This window comes from Mytilus galloprovincialis, chromosome 11, assembly GCF_965363235.1.
Source record: "Mytilus galloprovincialis chromosome 11, xbMytGall1.hap1.1, whole genome shotgun sequence".
Classification (NCBI taxonomy): domain Eukaryota; kingdom Metazoa; phylum Mollusca; class Bivalvia; order Mytilida; family Mytilidae; genus Mytilus; species Mytilus galloprovincialis.
In genome coordinates this window covers 40,007,731-40,031,233 of record NC_134848.1, presented here as the reverse complement: position 1 = coordinate 40,031,233, position 23,503 = coordinate 40,007,731, and the positions used below count along the sequence as shown (strand labels likewise).

The window sequence follows — 23,503 nt, the reverse complement described above, 5'->3', positions numbered from 1 at the left end:
CTTGTTCGGTTTCTGATAAATTTTCATTAGACCGAGCTCTTTTTAACTTATTGTCAGTGTTAGATTCATCGTTTCTTCTGTCTGGATGTATTGTCATTTTGTTTATTTTTGTTTTGTTTATTTTCTTCTCCGGACTGGTCCGCCATACTTTTTTACTCAACGACGAAATATCAACTGGATAATTTCAATTCACTTTCTTATTTATCTCATTTATATTCACAGTGATAGTGTTATTATGGTTAATAAACAATTATGAATGTACCTGACTTGAAAAAATTCTCCACAAATGAATAAATATATCGTAAATAGCACTTTTCAATCTCAGCTAAATACCTTGTAAACACTGTTTGGGTGCGTTCGATTTTTATTACAAAAATATAACTGTTGTTCATTTTCTTGCCATTTGGGATTTCGCGGAGAGTTTCTCATAAATACATGAAGATGAAATTAATTGCGTGAATGTGTTTAAATCTTAAATGAAAATGTAAAATAGCGATTGTCTCATCTTTTCTCATCTTGATAATTCTTATTCAAATTACAATAGAGATATCGTTTATAATTCATAGTTTTCAATATTCAAAAACACATTTTAACTGATGATTTATTCAACATTTCATATTAATAAATTGATATGCTCAATCAAAAACTAATTAATTTGATATTACAAATCAATGGTTGCATTGTTTAATTAATTATGAGCAAGAAAATTTAACATGATAAAATAGTGTCGGACAATCGAAAATAAACCAGTTGATACCGGTGTTAAATGTAAAGTAACTAATGATTTTTTTTTTCTGTATACACATGTAATTAGAATTTAAAAAAAACGTTCCTCAACAAAACGATCACACATCGACATCATTTTTTTATTTTCTGAACTTTAAATATTCTATATATATATATATATATTCATTTACCAATCAGGTGCTATAAGCGAAGGTAGAAAACTGAGAAGTTCTTCTTAAAGAATATATAAATATATATAGATTATCGTTGATCATCTCAACGAGATTGGGTTTCTTGCTTGAGCCGGATACGGCGAAAGCGAGAAAAGCAATCAAGTTGAGATGACCAATGATAATCTGTATATCGCTATTTTACCTATGACGACGTTGTCAATGTTATGTCAATTTCATTAGCAACGCCACATGCCTCCTTAGTTACTAGCGATAATTTTCCATCTTAAGCGAGTAGCATGATATGAAAAAGTATCACAAAAAATAACATCTTCATGCTTTGTATATCATGTACAGTAGTACGACGCAAGATTAAAACTGACGTGGAAAGGTAACACCCGGCCACCGAAATCTTCATTTTATATGACGCCCAGGTCGTGTGGTCGTGTGCCCCGGGTACAGTGCAGGCGATTTGATGTCGCGATATCTCAGTAGCATGGGTTCGAATTCCGGCGAGGGAAGAACAAAACAATTGCGAAATTGATGTTTAGACAAGTTGTATATATATACAAAGCTTTAATAAGAAAGACAGTCTCCTGTGTTCATTAGAGAAACATGTTAAGTACACACAAAGTAGTCTAACTGATAATGAACATGCATGTAATATTATAAAAAAAAAGTTTCAGTTTTTTCCAGACACAAACATATAAATTTTGTTCATAACACACATTCTTTCGTGAACTTTTAAAGATGAAATACATATAGAATTAACTATTGAAAAACGAAATCTGGAATTTATATTGGTCCCTACTGCATGGTGCCTACTGGATGATGTAATTTTTTAGTTTTTCTTTATCAGAGTTTTACAAAGCACGGATTTACGGACAATAACGGGAAAACGGAATATTACGGATTCACTAGTATACATACATATTATATAACGGGTTACTAGTATGTACGAATGGTATGGACAGAAGTTGAATACAATTTCTATCATATTACAGATGTATGATCTTTATAACAAGAAGTAAGACGATTTACGGAGTTGGTACTACCTGTAATTTTGAAAAGTTGGATAAATGATAATCAACCGTAAAGAATCAATGCTATAATTCACCCAGCCGTTGGCCTTTGTGTTTCACCCTTGGCAGTCAAAGTTAGTGTTTTCAAATATACCATAACGATTATCTACTAGTATATCATGATGGCGTCAAACAAGCATACAGTTTTGCCTTGCAATACGTAAGTTTAAGGCTTTGAAAATTTCTGAAAGAGCTATATGACACGCGACAATTACAATAACCTCAATGTTGGATTATATATTTCAATTCCGACCAATCGTTACTGTACAAGTATTTGTAAAATCCGCAAAACAAAATATAGAATATGCATGAAGATATTCGTCTTGGTGATGTTTTGATTATGCCCAAGTCAACCCGATTGTTTTTCCTAATGACAAATCGCAAGCAAGTCCGTCATTCGATTTATTTTCTGAAAAGACAACAGTTTGCATTCCTTAAGTGAAAAATAAGAAAGCGAGTAAGCCAACGAAATAAAATGCTATAACGCAAAATATTGCCACCAGTTTCTTGTACGAATGACGTATACAGTTAACTTTATGTTTTTATCTTTTTACATTAATAAACTACTTTTCTGTACATGATAAAGTAAATACAAAATCTATACATCTAATTAATCAAATGACAGATTTAACGTCGATAGTATTAATTGAAATGTGTAATAACCTGTAGCGACATTTTAACGCTAATCAATGTATTGCAATGCTCTATACCTTTCAATGTATTGAAGTTCTATACTTGCAATTAAAGTCACAAATATTGATCTTTCCCTAAGTGTCCTGACGTTTTTATTCTTTTGGGATGGCGGGTTTTACTTTACAGGTAGACAGCTTTTTTTTTTAAAGCACTAGCGGATTTGTTAGCTTGATTTGAAGAAAAATATTTGTTCATCCTATCATATATATATATATATATATATAAATGACTGAATAAATAGTCAACGATCAATCTTACAGGGCGATGGATCATGTAATATGATTCTGTACACTACAAAATATAATTGACTTGTTATATATATATATATATATATATACAACTTGTCTAAACATCAACCCAACAATGTTAGATCTGTAAATTTGCTTTCGCAAGGAAATTTACAGATCTAACATTGTTGGGTTGATGTTTAGACGAGTTGTATATACATTATGTACACAGCCATGTATCACCATCATTGATGGCGATCCGATGGATACATCTGTTGTAGGGTTGTCACTGACTCAGACGTACTTATATATATATATATATATATATATATATAAGATTTTGTTATTAGAAAATGACACTTGCTGAATCTAAGGATATTGCAAACTTTATTTCCACATCTGTACCTAGCGGTCAAATGTATAGCATTCTAAATAAAAACTGGAATTCACCCAGTTCTTTTCCTTTTCATAAACGTGAAATATACGGGTTAAAAATATACTTCTATTATGCGTGGCTGCACTATTTCCCATGCATTATCTTTTCAACTTCACAGGACGAAATTTATTGCAAATTTTGCGTTTTGTTCGCTACTAACGACAACTTCGGACAGTTTGTTAAAAAAACACGTTCAGAATTGGGTAAATCAAATGTTGAAGGTTAATCTCTCAAACAAAACAAAAAATACCACCAAACAGCCTTATTAAGATCACAAATCTCCCCCCCCCCCCTTTTCTCCCATAGAGTGACTGTCGTGTAAATATATGTTCACTTAGGTCATCTTCTAATCGGGTTCCCAATAGTGACTTGAAAATAAAAATATGGTCACTACAGATCTTCTTCCGACCTGCAGTTAATCCCTTGCCAAAGTGAGGCTTCCGTTTGGCTGTGCGGGATGCATGCATCGTGTACTTAGCCACGTCCCATCAGAATAAAGATATTAAATCCGATGAACCGTTTTTAGGGTGTTCGCTCTCTGCACGTTCAGAACCCTTTCAACAACTCTGAGGGGTCCGTATGTGGACTGTTGCAATGATAAATTTCTGTCCCTATCCAATTTACCCCTTTCCCGTGGCAGTCTAAATTTTCCCGATATGCAACCCAGTTGACCTCTACTACTGGATTTTATTTATTGTTAATTTGTTTTCGTCATAAATTGGCATAAAATATTTGCCTCTGCATTAAAGGCAACTAACAATCATCAATAAATCAATTTTCTGATAGGCTCTAAGACTCTTCTGATAGGCTCTAAAACTCTTCTGATAGGCTCTAAAACTCTTCTGATAGGCTCTAAAACTCTTGTGTTGGGCTCTAAGACTCTTCTGATAGGCTCTAAGACTCTTCTGATAGGCTCTAAGACTCTTGTGATAGGCTCTAAGACTCTTGTGATAGGCTCTAAGACTCTTGTGATAGGCTCTAAGACTCTTCTGATAGGCTCTAAGACTCTTGTGATAGGCTCTAAGACTCTTGTGCTAGGCTCTAAGACTCTTCTGATGGGCTCTAAGACTCTTGTGATAGGCTCTAAGACTCTTGTGATAGGCTCTAAGACTCTTCTGATAGGCTCTAAGACTCTTCTTATAGGCTCTACGACTCTTGTCAAAGTAAGCTATCCGATTGTCTGAGCGGGGTTAATCACTTTTCAATTACATTTGTCCAGGTATATGAGACGTAAATTTGGATGCTTCGTATGAAGAGAGTGCCGTGTTTTTTGCACGTGAAGATGCTTTACAAGGCAAAATTTCTGTCCCTATCCAATGTACTTTTTCCAGTGACAGTACAAATTGTCTTCTCGAATTGCCTTTATTACAGGATCTACATGTACCTTTTGAATTTGTGTTAATTGTTTTCGTACTGAACATAATTATATGACATATTCGTCACTTGACCTTATGCAACCAACAAGCAATCAGTCATTCCAATGTAGGGAAGAGATGCGTCTATTAGGAAGTTAGTATGTACAAATATGCAGTAACGAATCATTGAAATTATTTTTGGAATCTGCATGTAACATAAGCAATTTCCACAATAACTAAACATATAATATTTTATTTTGGAAGATAAGATTGTTTTACTGCGATTGAACCCATTGAGTAAACTACAGTAAATTGATAATAATTTCATTTGAAAATGCATGAAATATTTGCCACTGTACTGTTAAGTTTACGATTACAATCAACATTGAAGTATTTCACCATAAGAACGCATGTTTTTTGCATGTTTGTATAGTTAATATTAAAAATAAAACGATACTGGCTTATCTCCTACGATTTAGGTTGTATACTGCAAAAGAAATAAAGTATAGTAAACAGAAAGAAAGTGACTGAGTTAAGGTTATATCTTATACAGTTATCTATAAAAGTGGTTTAATTATGTACAGTGTAATATAATTATCATTAAAGAAAATAGCCGCTTGAATATGTCCTCTGATATAATTATCTATTTATAAGTAAAATCGCTCACTTGCAACTTTAAATATGTGTTCGGACTCCTTAGTTTAATTCAAAAGATGTTAATATAAATTGTGTGTACCCATTGTAGCTACACACATTGCATCCTTTAATTAAAGAGAACTTATAGGAATATAACATACCATGGAATTTAAGAGGAAACTTAACGGTCAATATTCAAAAGATTATGACAATTGCACAAATAAATATTATTTCTGCAGATTTTTAATGAATGAGGTTTTCATATCTCAACAAAAGGGCTATAAATAATTCAATATTTGCCGAACACAATAATTAAATTCCTTATCATATATTGTTTACCTAAGATCTTTCTTCTTATTCAGGTGTATATCGTTCAACAGTAAAAAGTTAATTTCATATCATTTAAACTTGCTATCTTTTTTTAGTCACAATTCATGACTCCCAATAGCATTCAATAACAGGTGAATTTATAGAAAATCAATAGATATTTCAAGTGTAATACTTTAACATTGTAAATATTTTGCTTGTTACTAGAGATGTGTATTGAATGTGAATGTCACGCCATGAGAAAGGGGAAATAACTCCAGCCTAACCGGACAATTTTTTTTTATGTCGTCTGATTAGCGGGATTATCTGGATTTAACTACATTTTGTTCAGGTAATTAGCTTATTTAATTTAGTTTTAATCCTTTTTCAAAACAAGGCGTTCAGATTATTCCGTGACATGATTTTTATACTTGTACTATGTGATTTAAAATGTACCGTACTAAGCGTTAACGGGGCTCTAACTAAAAGTAAATTAATAATATCCATTTCCATATTTGATTTTTTTTAGGTGTGCATTTAAAACTCAACAAGTAATTTAATTATTCACTTGAAAGAGAAACAAATTTTGAATACTAGTTCAGTGTAGAACACTTCAAATAATCTTGATCTCGAGGGAAATCGAACTATAGTTCTAGGCATAAACGTTGTATAATATTTTGAAAAGCTAGCCAATAAGCTTTATCGATGCATAAAAAGTGTATAGTTATTAAGTCATAATCTAGCTGAAATTAGCAAATACATGTAGTACAATAAGTAATGTAATTCTATCAAATGAACCAACACATGAAGGGGTGATTGTGTGGGTAAACACGAGTGGATTCCACTAGGTATTCACAGTTGTCTTGAAATAAAAGAATATGTGTCACAAAAGGCAACACTTTCTGTGAAACATGTCGACCATTAAAACTATTTCTATGCGGTAAAAATGTCTGAGTTTTGTTGTCTTTTGTGACACATAAAATATGTAATGATAGAATTGGAATAGAATGAGCATGTATAATAACGTTAAGTTTACCCGAATTCCAATCTATATTAAAACTAAATTCATACAAACCAATACATAACCTAATTACATCATCATTCAGTTTTAGCGGTTATTAAATACCTTATTAAAAGGTTTTCAGTCAATAAAGTCTGCTTAAGAAATGATGAAAGACATCCTTAAAATAATGTAAAGAATATTTAAATACATTTGTATTTTACGTCTTTTACGATAAGTTTGATTCTTTCGCAGTGAAATAATATTCCCTTTATTCTCTTTTTTTTTTATTAAACCTCTAGGTGTAAATGTACTGTATAAGTATATCAAGAATAACGAGAGAAAAAATAAAAAAATCAGAAATAATGAAATTGCTTTGTCATGCATTTCATTTGTTCTATGAGGAATCAATTACATGTTTCCGATCAGCATTATTCGAATTGCTTCTTTATGCATAAATCAAGACCTCTAGGGAATTTGTTACGACCTTTTAAAAAAAAACCAACTAATTTGCACCAAAAAAATTGGAAAATTCCCTTTACTTTTGCAATTGCTGGTAAATCAATAAGTAGCACCCTTTACTTGCATATCAAGTTAAATATACGCCATATATATTTACCAAAAACTGTAAGTTAATAGATCATAATTCAATAGATCTGTCAAACATATTTAGTTTATTCAACGTCACGGTTTCTCCCGTTACCACATTGTCGTGATAAAAAATGTAGGAAAGAAAGTCTCTGCACTAAGTTTCTAATTTTATACAATAGCCTAAATAATGCTTGACTGAAATAGTAGCAGATTAAATTATCGTTACTTTAAGGGTTAATCGGAACTAAATAGTCAGGGACAAACTGTATTCGAGTACACCGTATAATTTGTGACATATGTTGAACTGTTAGATGCTCTTTACTTGTTTCCGCCAGATTTGTTTGGTATAATGGTACTTTGTATGCTTCGATATCTTTTCTAGGATCTTATATTGTAGGAACTGTAGACAATTTGGGAACGGACCCCTCCCCTTCATTCTACTTGTTTTGTTTTGTGTTTTAACTTTTATTAGGCATTATGTTTTAAAACCTTTTAACACGTTTTCACTTATTTGATGTGTTCTTGATTAGCTACATTCAAATCATATTACAGCAACAGGAGTTAACATGTAATGCCTTTCTATTCTTATTTTCCACGTGGGGCCGTTCAATAAGCGCCTGTGCTATTTACCACTTGGGTTCAGATTGTTTTTGCTATTGTGTTTGTTTGTTCTGTGTTCTCATCAAGTTTATCTCTGTTAATTTGTCAAGTTACAGCAATGTTATCATTCAATGCCAAAATTTTGAAATTTAGATATACAAGTGCATGGTGAAAATGTATGGATAAATGTTGGCATATGATGAATAGAATATATATAACAGCTGACTGTATTTCGCCGGATTTTACCAGACTGAGTAATTATTTATTAATTGCCATAACAACCCCTATTGAGTTTTGAATCTTGGCATAGGTTGAATATAATTTTTCAAATATTAGCATCGATTAAATACATTTTTTACAACGTCTTCTTTTCTTTGTCATGCTTAAAGAAGAGACAAATTTCCAAACCAATGTCGATGATAGATAAGTGCTTTATGTCCATTGACTAATATTACATACGTATCGCCCTGTTGTGTATAAGACTGGCACACTGATTCAGATTTTTCTCAAAGAAAGACATATCGTCCTGCCTAGACACTTAATTCTGACTTAGAGTCGACCAGTCTGTGCTATCTGTGTTCTTGTTGCTATTTACCTCAGCGTGCTTAGCTGAGAACTAGAAACAACAATTTTTTGGTCTTTGGTTTTAACTGGTCGGGCAACAAATCCGCGACCTGAGACACTCGAGGCTAGTTCGCCCAAAGGATACTTCTTAGCGACGATAAGCAGTTGAAGGTAGATTTACAATATATTTACATGTACTATGTACTAATCTTTGAATATCAAAGATAATTTTAAACTATGTGTATTAAAGCTAAAAACAAATACAAACGGACGCATATTTATAAATAGGATATGCATTGTATGATATAGATCATCAAATTTCTACTTAAAAGACACTTTTGTTCTTGTAAAAAACAATTGAGTCATTGTAATAAATTATGGTCTAGTAAATTCATTTTAAAAATAATAACGGAACAATGTTTTAACTTTAAAGTGTGAATTACTCTATACATGTTGTAGGGTTTTTTCTTTCATTCTATTTTTTTCTCGCATCAAGCAAGAACGAGTTTTGTCGAACTCTACATTTAATTTATGGCAAAACACTGCACGACTGAATTTTTTTGTTTATTCTCTCTGATCAAAATATGTGTTTATTCTGAGTTTCGGATAAGAAAATTGTTTTGAAATATCTAAAAAAAAAAAAAAAAAAAAACAGAAAGAGACATGATTTTTTTTAATTCAAGAAGTTAGATGGGGTCTTCACCGAGTTTTTTTGTCCTTTTGTCAAATTTTCGTTTTTTATCATTGTTTTGTCGAGTTCTCTTTGACTTATGTCCTATTGCATGGCTTACTGCGGGAGGTCGTACGTTCAATCTTCTCACAAACAAAAGAAGTTCCTAGTCGTATTAATTTTAAAACTAACGGCTAAATCAATGTACAAAAACGTTAGTTATAAAGGCAAACAATGACAAAAGCAAACAATTTCAACGAGAAAACTAAAGCAGAAACAGAATTGTCCCTTCTACATGTATATGAAAGATTTGTGTAAGATTGGTCGATTTTTCTTACGTGAAGCAAAGTTGAAAAAAAAACCATATTGATATTTGTAAAAACTTGTTAGTCTCACCAGGAAGTGGTCGATGTAACGAAGGATTTATCTGTCGTACAGTAGCCAATGTTTTACGTACTTTTTGACAACATTTAATCTGTTATCGCAGAAAGTAATTAAATCTATACTTCAATATCCACTTATACTGTACTGGGAAAAACAATTTTTAAAAAGTGAAAAGGTTTTTTTTCTTATCGCTCCTTTTTTTAATCTAAATTGTAATATTTTTTCATATCGAATTTTATAATTTGATAATTTTTAATTGTTTTTGATCTTTGTTTGTAATGATTAAAGAAATGTTAATTCCTGGTGTTGTTACTCAATTGATATGTTGCTATTGCTAGACCCATCTTATCTAAATTTCATCACTGTGTCTGTTTTATCGACCTCAGGTTTACTTGATATTCTTGTCGTTCTATCAATAAAAAAAACCGCGAGATGTGCTATATGAGTTTCAACTAGCAAAATTATCGACCAGACCCAAAGAACGAAAATGTAAACATCTATAAGACACTGTAGACCCTTTGTCGAAGATCAGACCTGAGTTTTCCGAGGTCTCTAAACGTATTACGATGCAGCAATGTTAGACGATGTCAATACAATTTTACTTAAGTAATGCTTCGTTGACCTTATTCCAGTGAACCAGATAGACCGAGAATAATAGAACAATAATTGGATTATTACATTAATGAATCTTAGATTTCTTAGTTCTAAATCTAAAATCGAACAGATTCTGATGATAGTTTATTAAAAACGTTCTTCGAATGCAGTAAATGTTATCAATACTAGAAGGTTAATTGAATTACTATATAACTGTATCTTTCGCCTTATTAAGTCTTAAGAATAGAACAGTTCTGATGTTGGATGATTAAGAACATGCTTCGAAACCAGTCAAATTTGGAGTTTGCTTTTGTAAATGGTATATTTTATTGCACAAAATGCAAATCAAAAAGAGGGAAAACGGACTTGTATGTTTTTCTTCATTTAACCAAGATATATATATAAAAAAAAATGATAAAGTGGCTTCGACTCCCTGTCCCTCCAAATCCACCCCTGTGCACTGAACATATTTAGATGTACAACGAGTGAACGGTCTATTAGTTAAATTCGTTGGTCAGTTTAAACCTGGACTAATCTGGCTTTCATCTACATTAGCAAAAGTTCAGATTTAATCAACCATTTATGTTTTGTTTTTCACTTAGCAATCCAATATGGCGTGCAATTTCTGGTTGTAAAATCAGCTTTTCACAGTTAAAAGTACAATCGGACTAGCAAACCAATTTATTTATTCAATTATATTTTTTTTGGAATATAACAACACGTTTTACCATGGCAGATACAGCGAAGGAGGTAACGAATTTATTATAACTATAATGGAATTGTATTTAATAATTAAAATGGATAATGGCAGATCCGTTTAACAAAATACTAGTCAATGTTTCGTTTGATTTTTACATAAACATACGAGAATGTATGTCAATAAATCAATCATTTGTAAACCAAATGTTATTCAATTTGTTAAGGAGGTTAATAAAGGAAGTCGACACAGAATTAAATATTGTGTTTCAAATACTCAAATTCAATTAAAATGTATAACGAAGTGTATGTTTGACGTCCAGTGGCAAACATTTCATTGGGAAACCCGTGTTAGTAGTATTTCAATTGCTATGTTGTCGAAAGGGGGATTTGAAAGAGGGTCACAATAATCATTACTGTGTCAACTAAAAAAGTACTTGCAACGGTTCAAGTTATATCCTATATGCATTTTGTTATAAAAAAAAAAAAAAAATCGCAACGGTTCAAGTTATATCCTATATGCATTTATAGGTTAAAAACTACCCTTTGGTTATTGAGCATAAAAGGGTTGGTGCAAAGCCTTGACCTTGGTAAGGATGTGCCATTCACCCGACACCAAGCGTATATTTCACGTACGTTAGCGGTATAAGATTGCTTAACTATTGAATCGACTATCGTACATAAATGTTTTTGTTTGAATGGTTTTACACTGGTAATTTTGGGGTCCTTTATAGCTTGCTGCTTAGTGTGAACCAAGGCTCCGTGTTGAGGACCGTACTCTAACCTTTAATGGTTTACTTTTATAAATTGTGACTCGGATGGTCAATTGTCTCATTGGCACTCATACCACATCTTATATCTATGTATGTGTGTGTATATTTTAGATATTCTGTAAAGCTGTTGAAAAATTAAATTTAAAATTAAATCAAAGGGGTGTCTGTTTAACGGTATAAAATGGATCGTTATCCTCTTAATAAAGGGTCGCTACTTCAAAGGAAGCTACTGTAGCAAGGGTTTCCAAGTGGTCAAGCTGATATCATTCCTTCAAAATCACGTTTGGTTACCTTTCAAATATATCTGTGTCACAAATGAACCAATGATATGTTTAATAAAATTAACTGTACCAATTTTCTTGCACCAGATGCGCATTTCGACAATACATGTCTCTTCAGTGATGCTTGTGGCCAAAATATTTGAAATCCAAAGCTTATATAAAACATGAAGAGCTATAAACGTCGTTACCACACTGATGTACTCTTTTTGTCTATTGTGACATCATAGAAATATCACCGCCAAATGTGTGCTTACCATATATCTGGATGCCTTTTGGTATCTTCAGCCTCTTAACGAATTAATTCATCTTAAGGTGGTACCTAACACTACAGGGAGATAACTCTGTAAAGTCAGCTAAACGTTTTAATTACGTTGTGTTGTAAAAGGAATATAAAGCTTCTCAATGATCAAAATTGGTGTTTGTCAAACTGATATATAACCAGTGTAAAATTTTTGAAATTTTTATATTTTTGTTAAGGGGTCAAAGTAAATACTTTGACAAAATTTTATGAAAATTAAACGAGCCAAACTAATTTTAGTGAAAGTGTTGGGTACCACCTTACACGTCTAGATTTTTTTTTCACATTATCGTCATCAAATGATCGACTGAAAGTATATTTATAAATAATAGAAGTGAGTTTTAATCAATCAGACAGCCAACCCACGACAAAAAAAAACCCAAAATTACGTACTGAGAAGTCAAAAGTAGACAGGAACAATATATCACACACTAAATCTTTTCTAGTTTACGATTAACTGAGTGTTGGTTTAAGTATTACACGTTTGGTCGTGGTGGTCCGTCCTTTTTAATGGATGGAAAAATCAGATTCCCCGGATAGAGTTATCGATCTGAAAACAGACAACCCTATCCAATCAAAAGTTGATCACATCTGCACCGTGCGTCATTCGAATTCATACCTCCAGAAATTTTCCTAAATTGGGTCTCACTGCCTGCCAAAGAGGGGGACCGCACAACTAGCTGTCAGTAACTGCGAGTTATCTTCTTTCTGTAGTCTGTGTGGTTTTTTTCCGGTTGTGATGGATTTATAAATTTGTTTAATCCCGCCACATTCAATATATGCCTGTCCCAAGTCAGGAGTCTAAAAACTATTGATTATCGTTTATTGATGTTTCGCATTTTATTGTTTTGAATAAACTGTAATTTGGTCTTGTGGTGTGGTGTGTCAATGAAAGCAATGAATAAATTGAATATAAACTTTAAAGATCTAACATAAACCTTTTAAAAAATATATATATGTTATTTTTCAAAGCTACCTTAATAGAGCTAATGTATATATTTTTTAATCTAATTAGAACTAATTTGTTACCCCATGACGTTGTCTACTTGAATAGAGCTAGTTCTTTTATTTCTGTAAAAATGGGTTATTACACAATGACGACCTTTTGCTGGATTTTCCTATTTTCTTTTAAATGGATGAATACATGTACAATGTACGTAATACTGTATACATGTAAACCATTCCAATATATCAAGTCAAAAACCAATATCAAGTTATCACGTTGTTTGTAAAGGTAGATTTCTAATTTCTATAGAAAACTAAATACACTTCAAATAAACGTTTAATATATTCAATAAAAATCGATTAGTATTGGTTATTTATAAAGTGAGGTACACATATTCAACTGCTTTCGAATTATGAAATTCAAATAAAGATTTAAACTCACAATAGCTAATACAGAAATATTTCAGTTGAACCGTGCATTGATCCCATACTTCTCAAACACAAATTTAAATCCCTACGTTCAATTTACTAAACAATAAATTACTTTTCTATGGATAGTAGAACTAGATTATACTCTTTTAAAGTGTTGAATAGACACATACAGTATGCGTGTATATGTAAATGAATAGATCTTTTTTCTCTATTGAAATAACTATTATGTTTCAACGTAGAAATGGGTTGATATAATATTTTGATAATTGACTTTTTCTTATAATAGTTATGTTGGAATCAAATTGATCTGTTACTTATTACTTTCATCAGATTTCGCAATATAAGAGAGCCATGGTGTAGTGGTTAGTGCATCGGACTACTACTACAAAGGTTACTGGTACGATCCCCGCTCCGGGTAGAAAATATGGACTTAATTTTCGGCCCTCCATTGACAACATTTGCGAGTATGGTCTTTAGGAAGGGGGCGATGAATAGTTGACCCGTGTTAAGAGAGAACCACATAAAAGACACCCTTGTAGATTTCGAAAAAGGGCAGACTAATGCCGCTACAAGGCAGCACTCGAATCTACAAAGTGGAAAGGGCTTGATATAAGTTGCAATAACTTGTTTCTCAATCCATTATAAATAAATATATTTTAACTAATATTATATATGTATTTCAACCTTAATTTGGCAGATATTGATTTATATTTGGAAAGTTTCGACCTGACTGAGGATGTTTCATTGATATTCTAATTTCACATGTAGTACATTGGATTGTACCCCCATCAAAACTCTTATAATACATTTTCAACAAGTTCCAACAATTAAAAAAAAAAACATGTTTATGTTATATATTTTGTATGTAAATATAGTATATCCTTAGAGAACATTCGTCATTTCCGGACAATATAAGTTCGTGGTCAAGGTTCATTGCAGTAAAAATATGCAGTGGCCGATCCAGAGAGGAGAGTAATAGAAAAGGCTGTATTTGGCAAAACTTTTAGGAATTTTGGTCCTCAATGCTCTTCAATTTCGTACTTTATTTGGCATTTTTAACTTTTTGGGATTCGAGCGTCACTGATGAGTCTTTTGTAGACGATACGCGCGTCTGACGTATATAATAAATTTAGTTCTGGTATCTATGATGAGTTTATATACATCCCACTCCCCCATGCCTTTTTGCACCACAAACATCTCATATATTTTACAATAAATATGATTTTGCAGACTAAAATCGTCCAATTATTTAAACAAATTCATTTATCTGGAAAAACATTAACCCTTTTCACCAATCAGGTTTTGCTCACTGTAAAAGGATGTAATATATAAATGAATTATATGGATGCACTATATGTGATAAGAGTCATAAGACTATGTAAACTTTTCTTCGAAGGGTTATCATCCAATAACCAAAGTACAATGTACTTAAACAACAATTATACATAAATGTCAGGGAATAACACTACTGAAGTTGAAGAGATGTCAATTGGTAATTTGATTGTCACAAATGCAGTTTAACTGGCGACGTGTAGAGTGGGGTGCTCATATTCACCGTGGACACAATTTCGCTGTTTTATGATTTTGAGGTATAAAAACTTCAAAGAATGACGGAAATGAAATAAATATGCCGTTAAATTATATTTTTATTACAAATTTGATTATTTTTTAGACTTAGACAAAATATCAGCACTAACCGCAAAAGATCGAAAAACTGACTTTCGTCCAATTTCCTTGAATGAAAAACACGTCTTCAAAGACGTTTTTCTTAGTAATTATTTGACTGATTGTCCTATTTCTGTTCTCTGCACCTTTGATATGTCTGTTATTCATCTATAATGAAATTGATTTGATAAATATTGTCTTATAAAAGCTGCAGTAATTTGGTTTTAAATACATTTGTAGATGTGTCAAAACGGCGAATATGTAACCCCCTTTGACAAAACATCAGAAAATTTCAAACAGCCTTTAATCTAACTGAAAATAAACTGCAGAAAACATTGAAAGTTATGGCGAAAATGAGCACCCCACTATAACGGATACAGTAAATTATATATTTGCGACCAACAAGTTCAAATCATTCAACTATACTGTACTGTTATTCCGATTTAAACAAATTACAAAATCAAATTTTACGTTGGAGCTGGAAAAACATGTATAAATTTGAAATACGATAACATTTCGCGAAACTATATGAATGATTTTGTAGCCTAACATCATGGCTTAACGTGACGTCTACTTAATGAACATGCTCAAGCCGAATGTTATTACTTTATTTTACGCTTCAAATTTGGATTAAATACCATAAAAATGACCAACTCTTTACTTACAGCATGTCGGATTTGACGGTAAATTATAGCCAGTGAAAAAAAAAAATGTTGCAAAAACATACATTCTTGCTTTAGAATTTAGGTACAAAAATGTAGTTGAGCGCTTTCTAGTTTTTTAGTTGAAAATAAGTTTATAATTCCATAACTAATTTTATTCTTATTAATTTCATTAGGTTGTCCGCTCCATAATGTCAGACAAGTTCAAGAACCAGAAATTTGGATCCATCAGAAGCGCGTGCTTGAAGAAAGGTGAATTATGGGAAGATCCAGAATTTCCCGCCAATAATAAATCATTATTCTACAGTAAGGTAGACAGTGAAATTGAATGGAAAAGACCGAGTGAATTGTGTAAAGTTCCGAAACTTGTGATAGAAGGAGTTAGTTGTGACGATTTAGTTCAAGGAGAATTAGGAAACACGTGGTTTGTGACAGCATGTGCAAGTTTGGTATTACAGAAGAAAATGTTTGAAAAGGTGTGTACATGTAACACTTAAAGCAACATGAGGTTGAATAAACCCCACACAATATGTTAAATTAGAATAACTAATACCATTAGGTAGGCAAAATAGATTCAGGAAATTAGTAATTTCCTTTTTTCAAAACATTAATTTTAGATTTAGTTATAAATTAATCGTTCATTTTTGCTCAATTTTCAGCACACTTAAGCCTAAGCCATGGCAGACAGTTTTCCTTAGTCAACGAAACCATATAGATTACCACATATCTTCACCACAAACACTGACATTTAAGACAATTAAGATTGAAGCCAAATACTCATTGAATTACCACGAACAGGGTTCAAACTCACATCCTTATTGCTCAGAATCACTATAAATGAACAACTAAGACCAATCGGTCATCAAGGCCTCAAAAAAGTAATTTTCTCTTTAACCACAAATGCGTTTCATATTTGACGTCGTGCAAAGACGTAGCTTTTGCAGATTGTTTTTCTTCGCCTCGCCTAGCCTCGGGCTCTAATTATAAAGTTTTAGATGCATACATGTACAAAGATTAATGATTCGCCAATTTATCAAGTAACGAGTTAATAGACAATAAATACGAATACAGTGATAATAACCCGAATAAATCAGAACCTCAATGAGAAGATCCACTCTCCAACGTTAATGTAGCTATTGAAAGCAGTGGAATTTAACGACTGAATTATTCGGGTTAATTATAAGCCAGGCTGATACTAGTATTTAAAAAGAGAGAAAAAAACACATACAACTCGAAAAAATTAAATGTTGATTGAAAGTTTTCAAACACAAAAGAACATGATATGTAACCCGATAAATTAAATGCTTTATTATAACAACGCAAAGTATTGATTGATTGTTGGTTGATCAACGTCCAGTGTCAAATAGTTCATGCATGCTCAGGGTGAACAACGCAAAGTACAATTATTATCAATATTGAATGAAAAAAAAGCCTTTGCAAAATAGGAAATTTTACCTCCATTGTATTTTAACTACCTATCTAAACCAAAATCATTTAAAGTACATGTTACGTGTAATATCGGCACCACAAAGTAAACAATTATCGGTTAGAATACTTTATTGTTAAATATTTACTTTTGAATCAATACGCAAGCATTTTGTTTAGAAACTGAAATATTGATTGTCAATTATTCATCTACTTGCAAAACAAAGTGTGACTAGAATTAACAAATGCTTAAAAAACATATAATGTATTGTAAGTTTAACCGTGATATGGAAAGGATAACAAAGAATACAAAAAGGGACTATACAGGAGACATAAAAACAATCTATTGTACATATTCACACGACGACAAAAAAAAAACCCACAAAACAAAGCCCTTCATCAACGCATTGTCGATGATAGTCCGTCGGAAGGGGACGATAAATGGCTGACCCGTGTTAAGAGAGAGCCATATCTCTTGCACGTTAAAGACACCCTTGTAGATTTCGAAAAAGAGTAGGCTAATGCCGCTACAAGGCAGCACTCGCACCCGCAAAGTGGAAAGGGATTAATATAAGTTGCAAAACTTGTTTCCCAATCCACTATAAATAAATATGTTTAAACTAACGCATTGTCTAGATAGACTGACTTAGTACAGGCATACATACAGTGTTGTCGATTTTGAATATCTTGTACAAGTACAACACTAAATAAAACCTGCAGTCCAACTACAAGTTTTATTCTAATAATTACCCTCCCGGAGCACATAACATCTCACCTTGTTTGCTTAGTCTTCAGTTTGCTATGTAATTATGTTTTGTGTACAATGGTGTCGTAGGTTTATTTTCGATCTATGAGTTTTAATTACCCTCTGATATCTTTTCCACTCTTTTTTAATACAATGTACCCTACATTCCTAAATACCCGATACCCTAAAGTGCACAATAAGCATTCGTCATAATAACTGGATACAAGTAGAGTCTTCGTCCGTAAGGACTTGACTATTTACCGGGTGTGTAATAACATGATCAACACAACGGGTGCCAAATGTGGAGCAGGATCTGCTTACCATTCTGGAGCACCTGATATCACCCCCAGTTTTTGTTGGGGTTCGTGTTGCTTAGTCTTTAGTTTTCTATAATGTGTCTTGTGTACTATTGTTTGTCTTTTTCGTTTTTAGCCGTTGAGTTGTCAGTTTATTTTTGATTTATGAGTTTGAATGTTCCTCTGGTATCGTTCGCCCCTATTTTTAGGAAGCGTCATTTTTATTCAACGTATCGTTGAACCATCAAAGCATGAATGCATGTAGTGGTAACCAATTGCCTTTGATTAAAAACTAAATATTATGAATATGATGTATTCCCCGGTTGGAAGCGGTTATTTGTGGATAAAAATATCTGGCTCGAAATATTATAACACGTGATCGGTATTGGGCTAAGCTGTACTAAAGTACGAAACTAATAAATGTGTTTATTTTAAGCGCAATGCAACTCATCTTCCTTTTTAGGTTGTGCCAAATCTCAAAGAACAGGAATGGGACGAGTACTCAGAAAAACCTAAATATGCCGGTGTGTTCCATTTTTCATTTTGGAGATTCGGACAGTGGATAGATATAGTTGTAGATGACAGATTACCCACAAAGAATGGCAAATTAGTGTTCTGTCACTCAAAGTCTCGGAATGAATTCTGGAGTGCGTTATTGGAAAAAGCTTATGCAAAGTATGTTGTACATTTTGTATATACACATTATCTAGATGTAGTTGTTTGTTTTATAAATTGTTTATTCATATTTGTTTCCACATGCAATATGCATGTTTGAAATATCTGAGCATTCCTTTTATGCATGCGCAATAGTCTTGTTTTGTGTTCATATGAATGCAATAATATAGATGTCTGCATTAAACAGAATGGTTGGGGTAACAAATACTTAAGTTGGAAACAAAGATAGGTTTTATGTATTATATTTATGCATACTCATTCAAAAATGCATCTATGAGATCGAAGTGTTCAAACAATATTATAAGCAGCATCACATTCTAGTTTAGCTTTCTATTAATTGAAATAACCTGATGGTTCATAAAAAGACTTGCAATTAGTTCAAGACTTCATTTTACATGACGAGACTGCAAACATATGTTACAAAACTATATTCGAACTTACGTGTGCGAACATTAGTATGGATAAAATGAAAGGTTGTGTTCTTATGACATACTTGTTAAGCATACTTAATCCTAATTTAATAAATGTACCTTGATATAGATAAAACCAGGGGTTTCCCCGTTTGAATGGTTTTACACTAGTAATTGTTAGGACCCTTAATAGCTTCCTTTTCGGTGTGAGCCAAGGCTCCGTGTTGAAGATTGTACTTTGATGTATTATAAAGGGTTAACTTTTATAAATTTTGACTTGGATATATAGTTGTCTCATTGACTCTCATACCCCATCTTCTTCTATCTATTTAATATTTTTCAGACTGTATGGGGATTATGAATCCTTAATAGAAGGAGACACAGCTGATGCTCTAGTAGATTTCACTGGAGGCGTAGCCGAGAAATTAGTACTGATGAATATAAATTTACAGGATGATCAGATGAAAATGGCATTGTTTAGAAAATTACGAGACGCTAGCGAGAACCAGGCACTTATAAACTGTAATATTAGGGTATGTAACGTTTATGTTTCAACTGTTAAATTAAATGACGTTCCTATGACCTACGAGGTTGAATTTAATGGTTGTCAATAGTAATGTATTTTGAAAGAAAATTTAATTTGTAATTTGGTTAATTCATATCTAGTTCTATCAAATCTTTTTCAAATATCTGCATAATTTGCATAAACATGATACAATGGTGCTCTCACACATAAAATTGAGAATGGAAATGGGGAATGTGTCTCACATGTACATGTATAAGCATGCACGCAATTTTAATAATAAGTGTGTTTTTTGTTTACCAACAGACTTGTCAACGTGTTTAGAACCAGTAGTTATTTAAGGATACAATCATAGAATACAATGTGTGCGGGCATGCAACCCCACAATGTTTTGTTAGCAGTACAAAATTACTTTCTGCCTTGTAGTGGTAGCTACCCATGCATGAAAACGGCAGATTCGTTCAGTCCATCTCTTCGCGCGTTTCCATTTAGCGTGTTTATTGAAATTTAAATGAAAAAAGCAGAGGGCTTCTTGCGATGGCCCTTGTGTGAAATTAATTTCAGGACAAGGATTGGTCATCGCTTTACAAGAAAACAAAATAATGGAGAAGATTAACATGTCAATTGTAACATCATATCTTATTTCGTGATTAGAAAGATACCATTTGCATGTTCAAATATATAATACAAATGAAGGTTCAAGGCCGTACCTTGACCTATAATGGTTTACTTTCATAAATTGTTACTTGGATGGAGAGTTGTCGCATTGGCACTCATACCACATCTTCCTATATCTATCATTTATAATTAAACCAGTTTATCAGTTTGATTGTTTTACCATTTCAGTGTAAACCTGAGGAGACTGGCAAGGAGTTACCACAAGGTTTGATATTAGGTCACGGCTACAATATTACAAAAGTAGCAGAGATAAATGTAGACAAAAAATACCAGGGCGCTATAGGCGCGTCTAAACTTCACATGGTCAGAATGGCTAACCCATGGGGTGTCAAAGAATGGAATGGACCATGGGCAGATGGGTAAGTTCATCTTTTAAAAGGGTAATCCACTTTTTTAAGTCGTCATATTATGCCAAGGTGCCTTAATTTTAAATTTCAAACTATTTCTTTTTTATTTCACATAAGATACAAACTTTTAATCAAAGCAGCAGTATTCAGTATTGTATATCTGATGTTTCAGTTGTCTTTATAACTCCGTTGTCATTTAATCATGAATTTTTATTGTTTTTAGTTCAGCTGAATGGAACAAAATCGGACAAACAGAATGGACAAAACTTGGATTAAAATTTCAACAGGAAGGAGAATTTTGGTAAGAATGTTGTTCCGTGATACAAACTAATGTGTATTATTTCTATTCCCTACTCTAACATGTACCATCGTTTAATGAATTTTTACATATACTGTACTTGAAAGGTTTATATTACTGATATTAAACTTCTTTAATACCACCATAAGAATTAGTTACAAAGCGTACAATCGCGAATTAACTTTTTATGGTGCATTTATACGGTTTATGTTCATGTATGTAAATCAGAATCTCAAATATCGAAGTTGCTACTGTTTTATGCTAGATGTGTTTCTATTTGTATCCATCTGATGAGTTAAGCCTTTTTCAACTGATTTGTATTGTTCGTTCGTATGCTGTACTGTTATACCACTGTCCCAGGTTAAGGAGAGGGTTCGGATCCCACTTACATGTTCAACCCGCCACATTCTGTATACATGTTCTGTCCCAAGTCAGGAGCCTGTTATTCAGTGGTTGTTTTTTGTTGGTGTGTTACATATTTGTTTTTCGTTCAGTTCTTATATGTAAATTAGGCCGTTAGTTTTCTCGTTTGAATTGTTTAAAATTTGTCTTTTCGGGACCTTTTATAGCTCACTATGCGGTATGGGCTTTGCTCATTGTCGGAGGCCGTACGGTGACCTTTAGTTGTCAATTTCTTTGTCATTCGTTTTCTTCTGGAGATCTGCCACAATGGCAATCATACCACATCTTTTTTATAACTACAAGTGTTGTATATTATGCCTGTACGAAAATGATTCAACATTGACTTTACATTATTTCCCTTAATTGCAGGATGGCCTTTGACGATTTTGTGAGTTATTTAACGAACGTTGATGTATGCCATTTTGTAAACACTGCAATTATAAGTCTAAAGAAATCATGGAATGAGAGTATTATGCATTCCGAATGGTCGGTGCAAGGACGTAATGGTGGATGTGTTTACGATTCACCAACATTCCTTAGCAATCCACAGGTAGGTTACTTTCTTTATCTCTATTAAAAACATGATAAGAAAAATGTGTCTTCGCATTTGATACTAAATGTTTTTTGTAATTATTTTTTGTTTGTTTTATAAACGATTGTCTAAACATATTCATCTTAAAGTGACAAAGAAATTTGAGACAAATAAAGGTTATATTTGAAAACATCCGTTTTACAGAGGGAGCTTTATCGTCCAAAATTTTGTCCTAGTGGAAAATTTACCAAGGTGTAGACATGATAGAAAACGGCATAAGAGTTACAAATACACAAATTTAGAAACTCCGAACCCTTATATTATAACAGCAAATGTCAACACTTTAATTAATGAAAGAAAATAGAAGCAGAAATACTGTAACGTGAAAGATCCTACAATATGATGCCAGATATTTTCCTTGCGTATAGTATTTAATCAGTAGGGGTACATTATACAAGTAAAGAGGCAAAAACTAAGGTTCAGTAAAGTTTTATTCAATATAATTAAGTTATAACTTGAGTATGCACTTTCACAGTATTTTTGTATCTGGTAGTACGAAGACATAACACTACTCCGCAGCAGTAATGGCCGTTGGAAATATATAAATTATAAATGCAAAATAGCATAGTAAGCGCACTCATGCATACCTTTCTGGTAAGATTTTCTTTAAAAAAAAATCTCCCAACTTTGCACCTGTTAATGTACATTTTGTGAACAAATGGGACATTCCATTTATTTAAGGAGGTAGACCTTGGTTCAGGGAGATAACTCTTTACATCAGTTATGCGTTTGCAACAGGCAAGTTCATCAACATATTTTAAGCATTTACCTGAAACAGATTGAAAATAATCTGTGTAACCTAGAAGCTTAGAATATATTTATGAAAGTGGTTGACACAAACATACTGATGATTTTATGAGTTATCTCCCTGAACCAAGGTCTACCTCCTTAAATGCGTATCTCGTATTTCAGTACGTATTCGACATAATACAAGAAGAAGACACAATACTTGTTTCCCTGGAACAACATGATATCCAACCCGGAAGACAACATTTTGGACGAACTCTAAACACAATCGGATATAGAATAATGAAGGTAAGCTGCTCCTGTAAATGTATGTGCCTGTCCCAAGTACCAAGTCAGGAGCCTGTAATTCAGGGGTTGTCGTTTATTGCTGTGTAACACATTTGTTTTTCGTTCATTATTTTGCACATTCATTTATACATCACACATAAATTTTCTGGTTTGAACTGTTAAACATTTTTCATTTCGGAGCATTCAATAGCTGACTACAATGTCTATACCGCATGGGCCATGCTCATTTTTTAAGGCCTTTCGGTGACCTATAGTTGTTAATTTAAGTGTCATTTTGTCTCTTGTAAAGAG

The 23,503-nt window shown here is 32.7% G+C and overlaps 1 protein-coding gene across 3 annotated transcripts in view; it reads left to right on the top strand.

Moving 5' to 3' along the window:
• LOC143052175 (calpain-5-like) overlaps nucleotides 1-23,503 on the top strand; it is a 151,596-nt gene that overhangs the window by 117,502 nt on the left and 10,591 nt on the right. Inside the window, exons 1-8 of one of the 3 annotated variants that reach the window (XM_076225132.1) lie at nucleotides 5,829-5,983; nucleotides 15,963-16,262; nucleotides 18,716-18,927; nucleotides 19,681-19,870; nucleotides 20,707-20,897; nucleotides 21,109-21,186; nucleotides 21,955-22,135; nucleotides 23,090-23,212. In XM_076225132.1, the coding sequence (XP_076081247.1) occupies nucleotides 15,978-16,262; nucleotides 18,716-18,927; nucleotides 19,681-19,870; nucleotides 20,707-20,897; nucleotides 21,109-21,186; nucleotides 21,955-22,135; nucleotides 23,090-23,212 (1,260 nt within the window). In that variant the 5' untranslated portion in view covers nucleotides 5,829-5,983; nucleotides 15,963-15,977. Of the gene's footprint in view, nucleotides 1-5,828; nucleotides 5,984-10,623; nucleotides 10,785-15,962; nucleotides 16,263-18,715; nucleotides 18,928-19,680; nucleotides 19,871-20,706; nucleotides 20,898-21,108; nucleotides 21,187-21,954; nucleotides 22,136-23,089; nucleotides 23,213-23,503 lie in introns of those variants that run through there. The other 2 variants (XM_076225131.1, XM_076225133.1) reach the window with 2 other exon arrangements.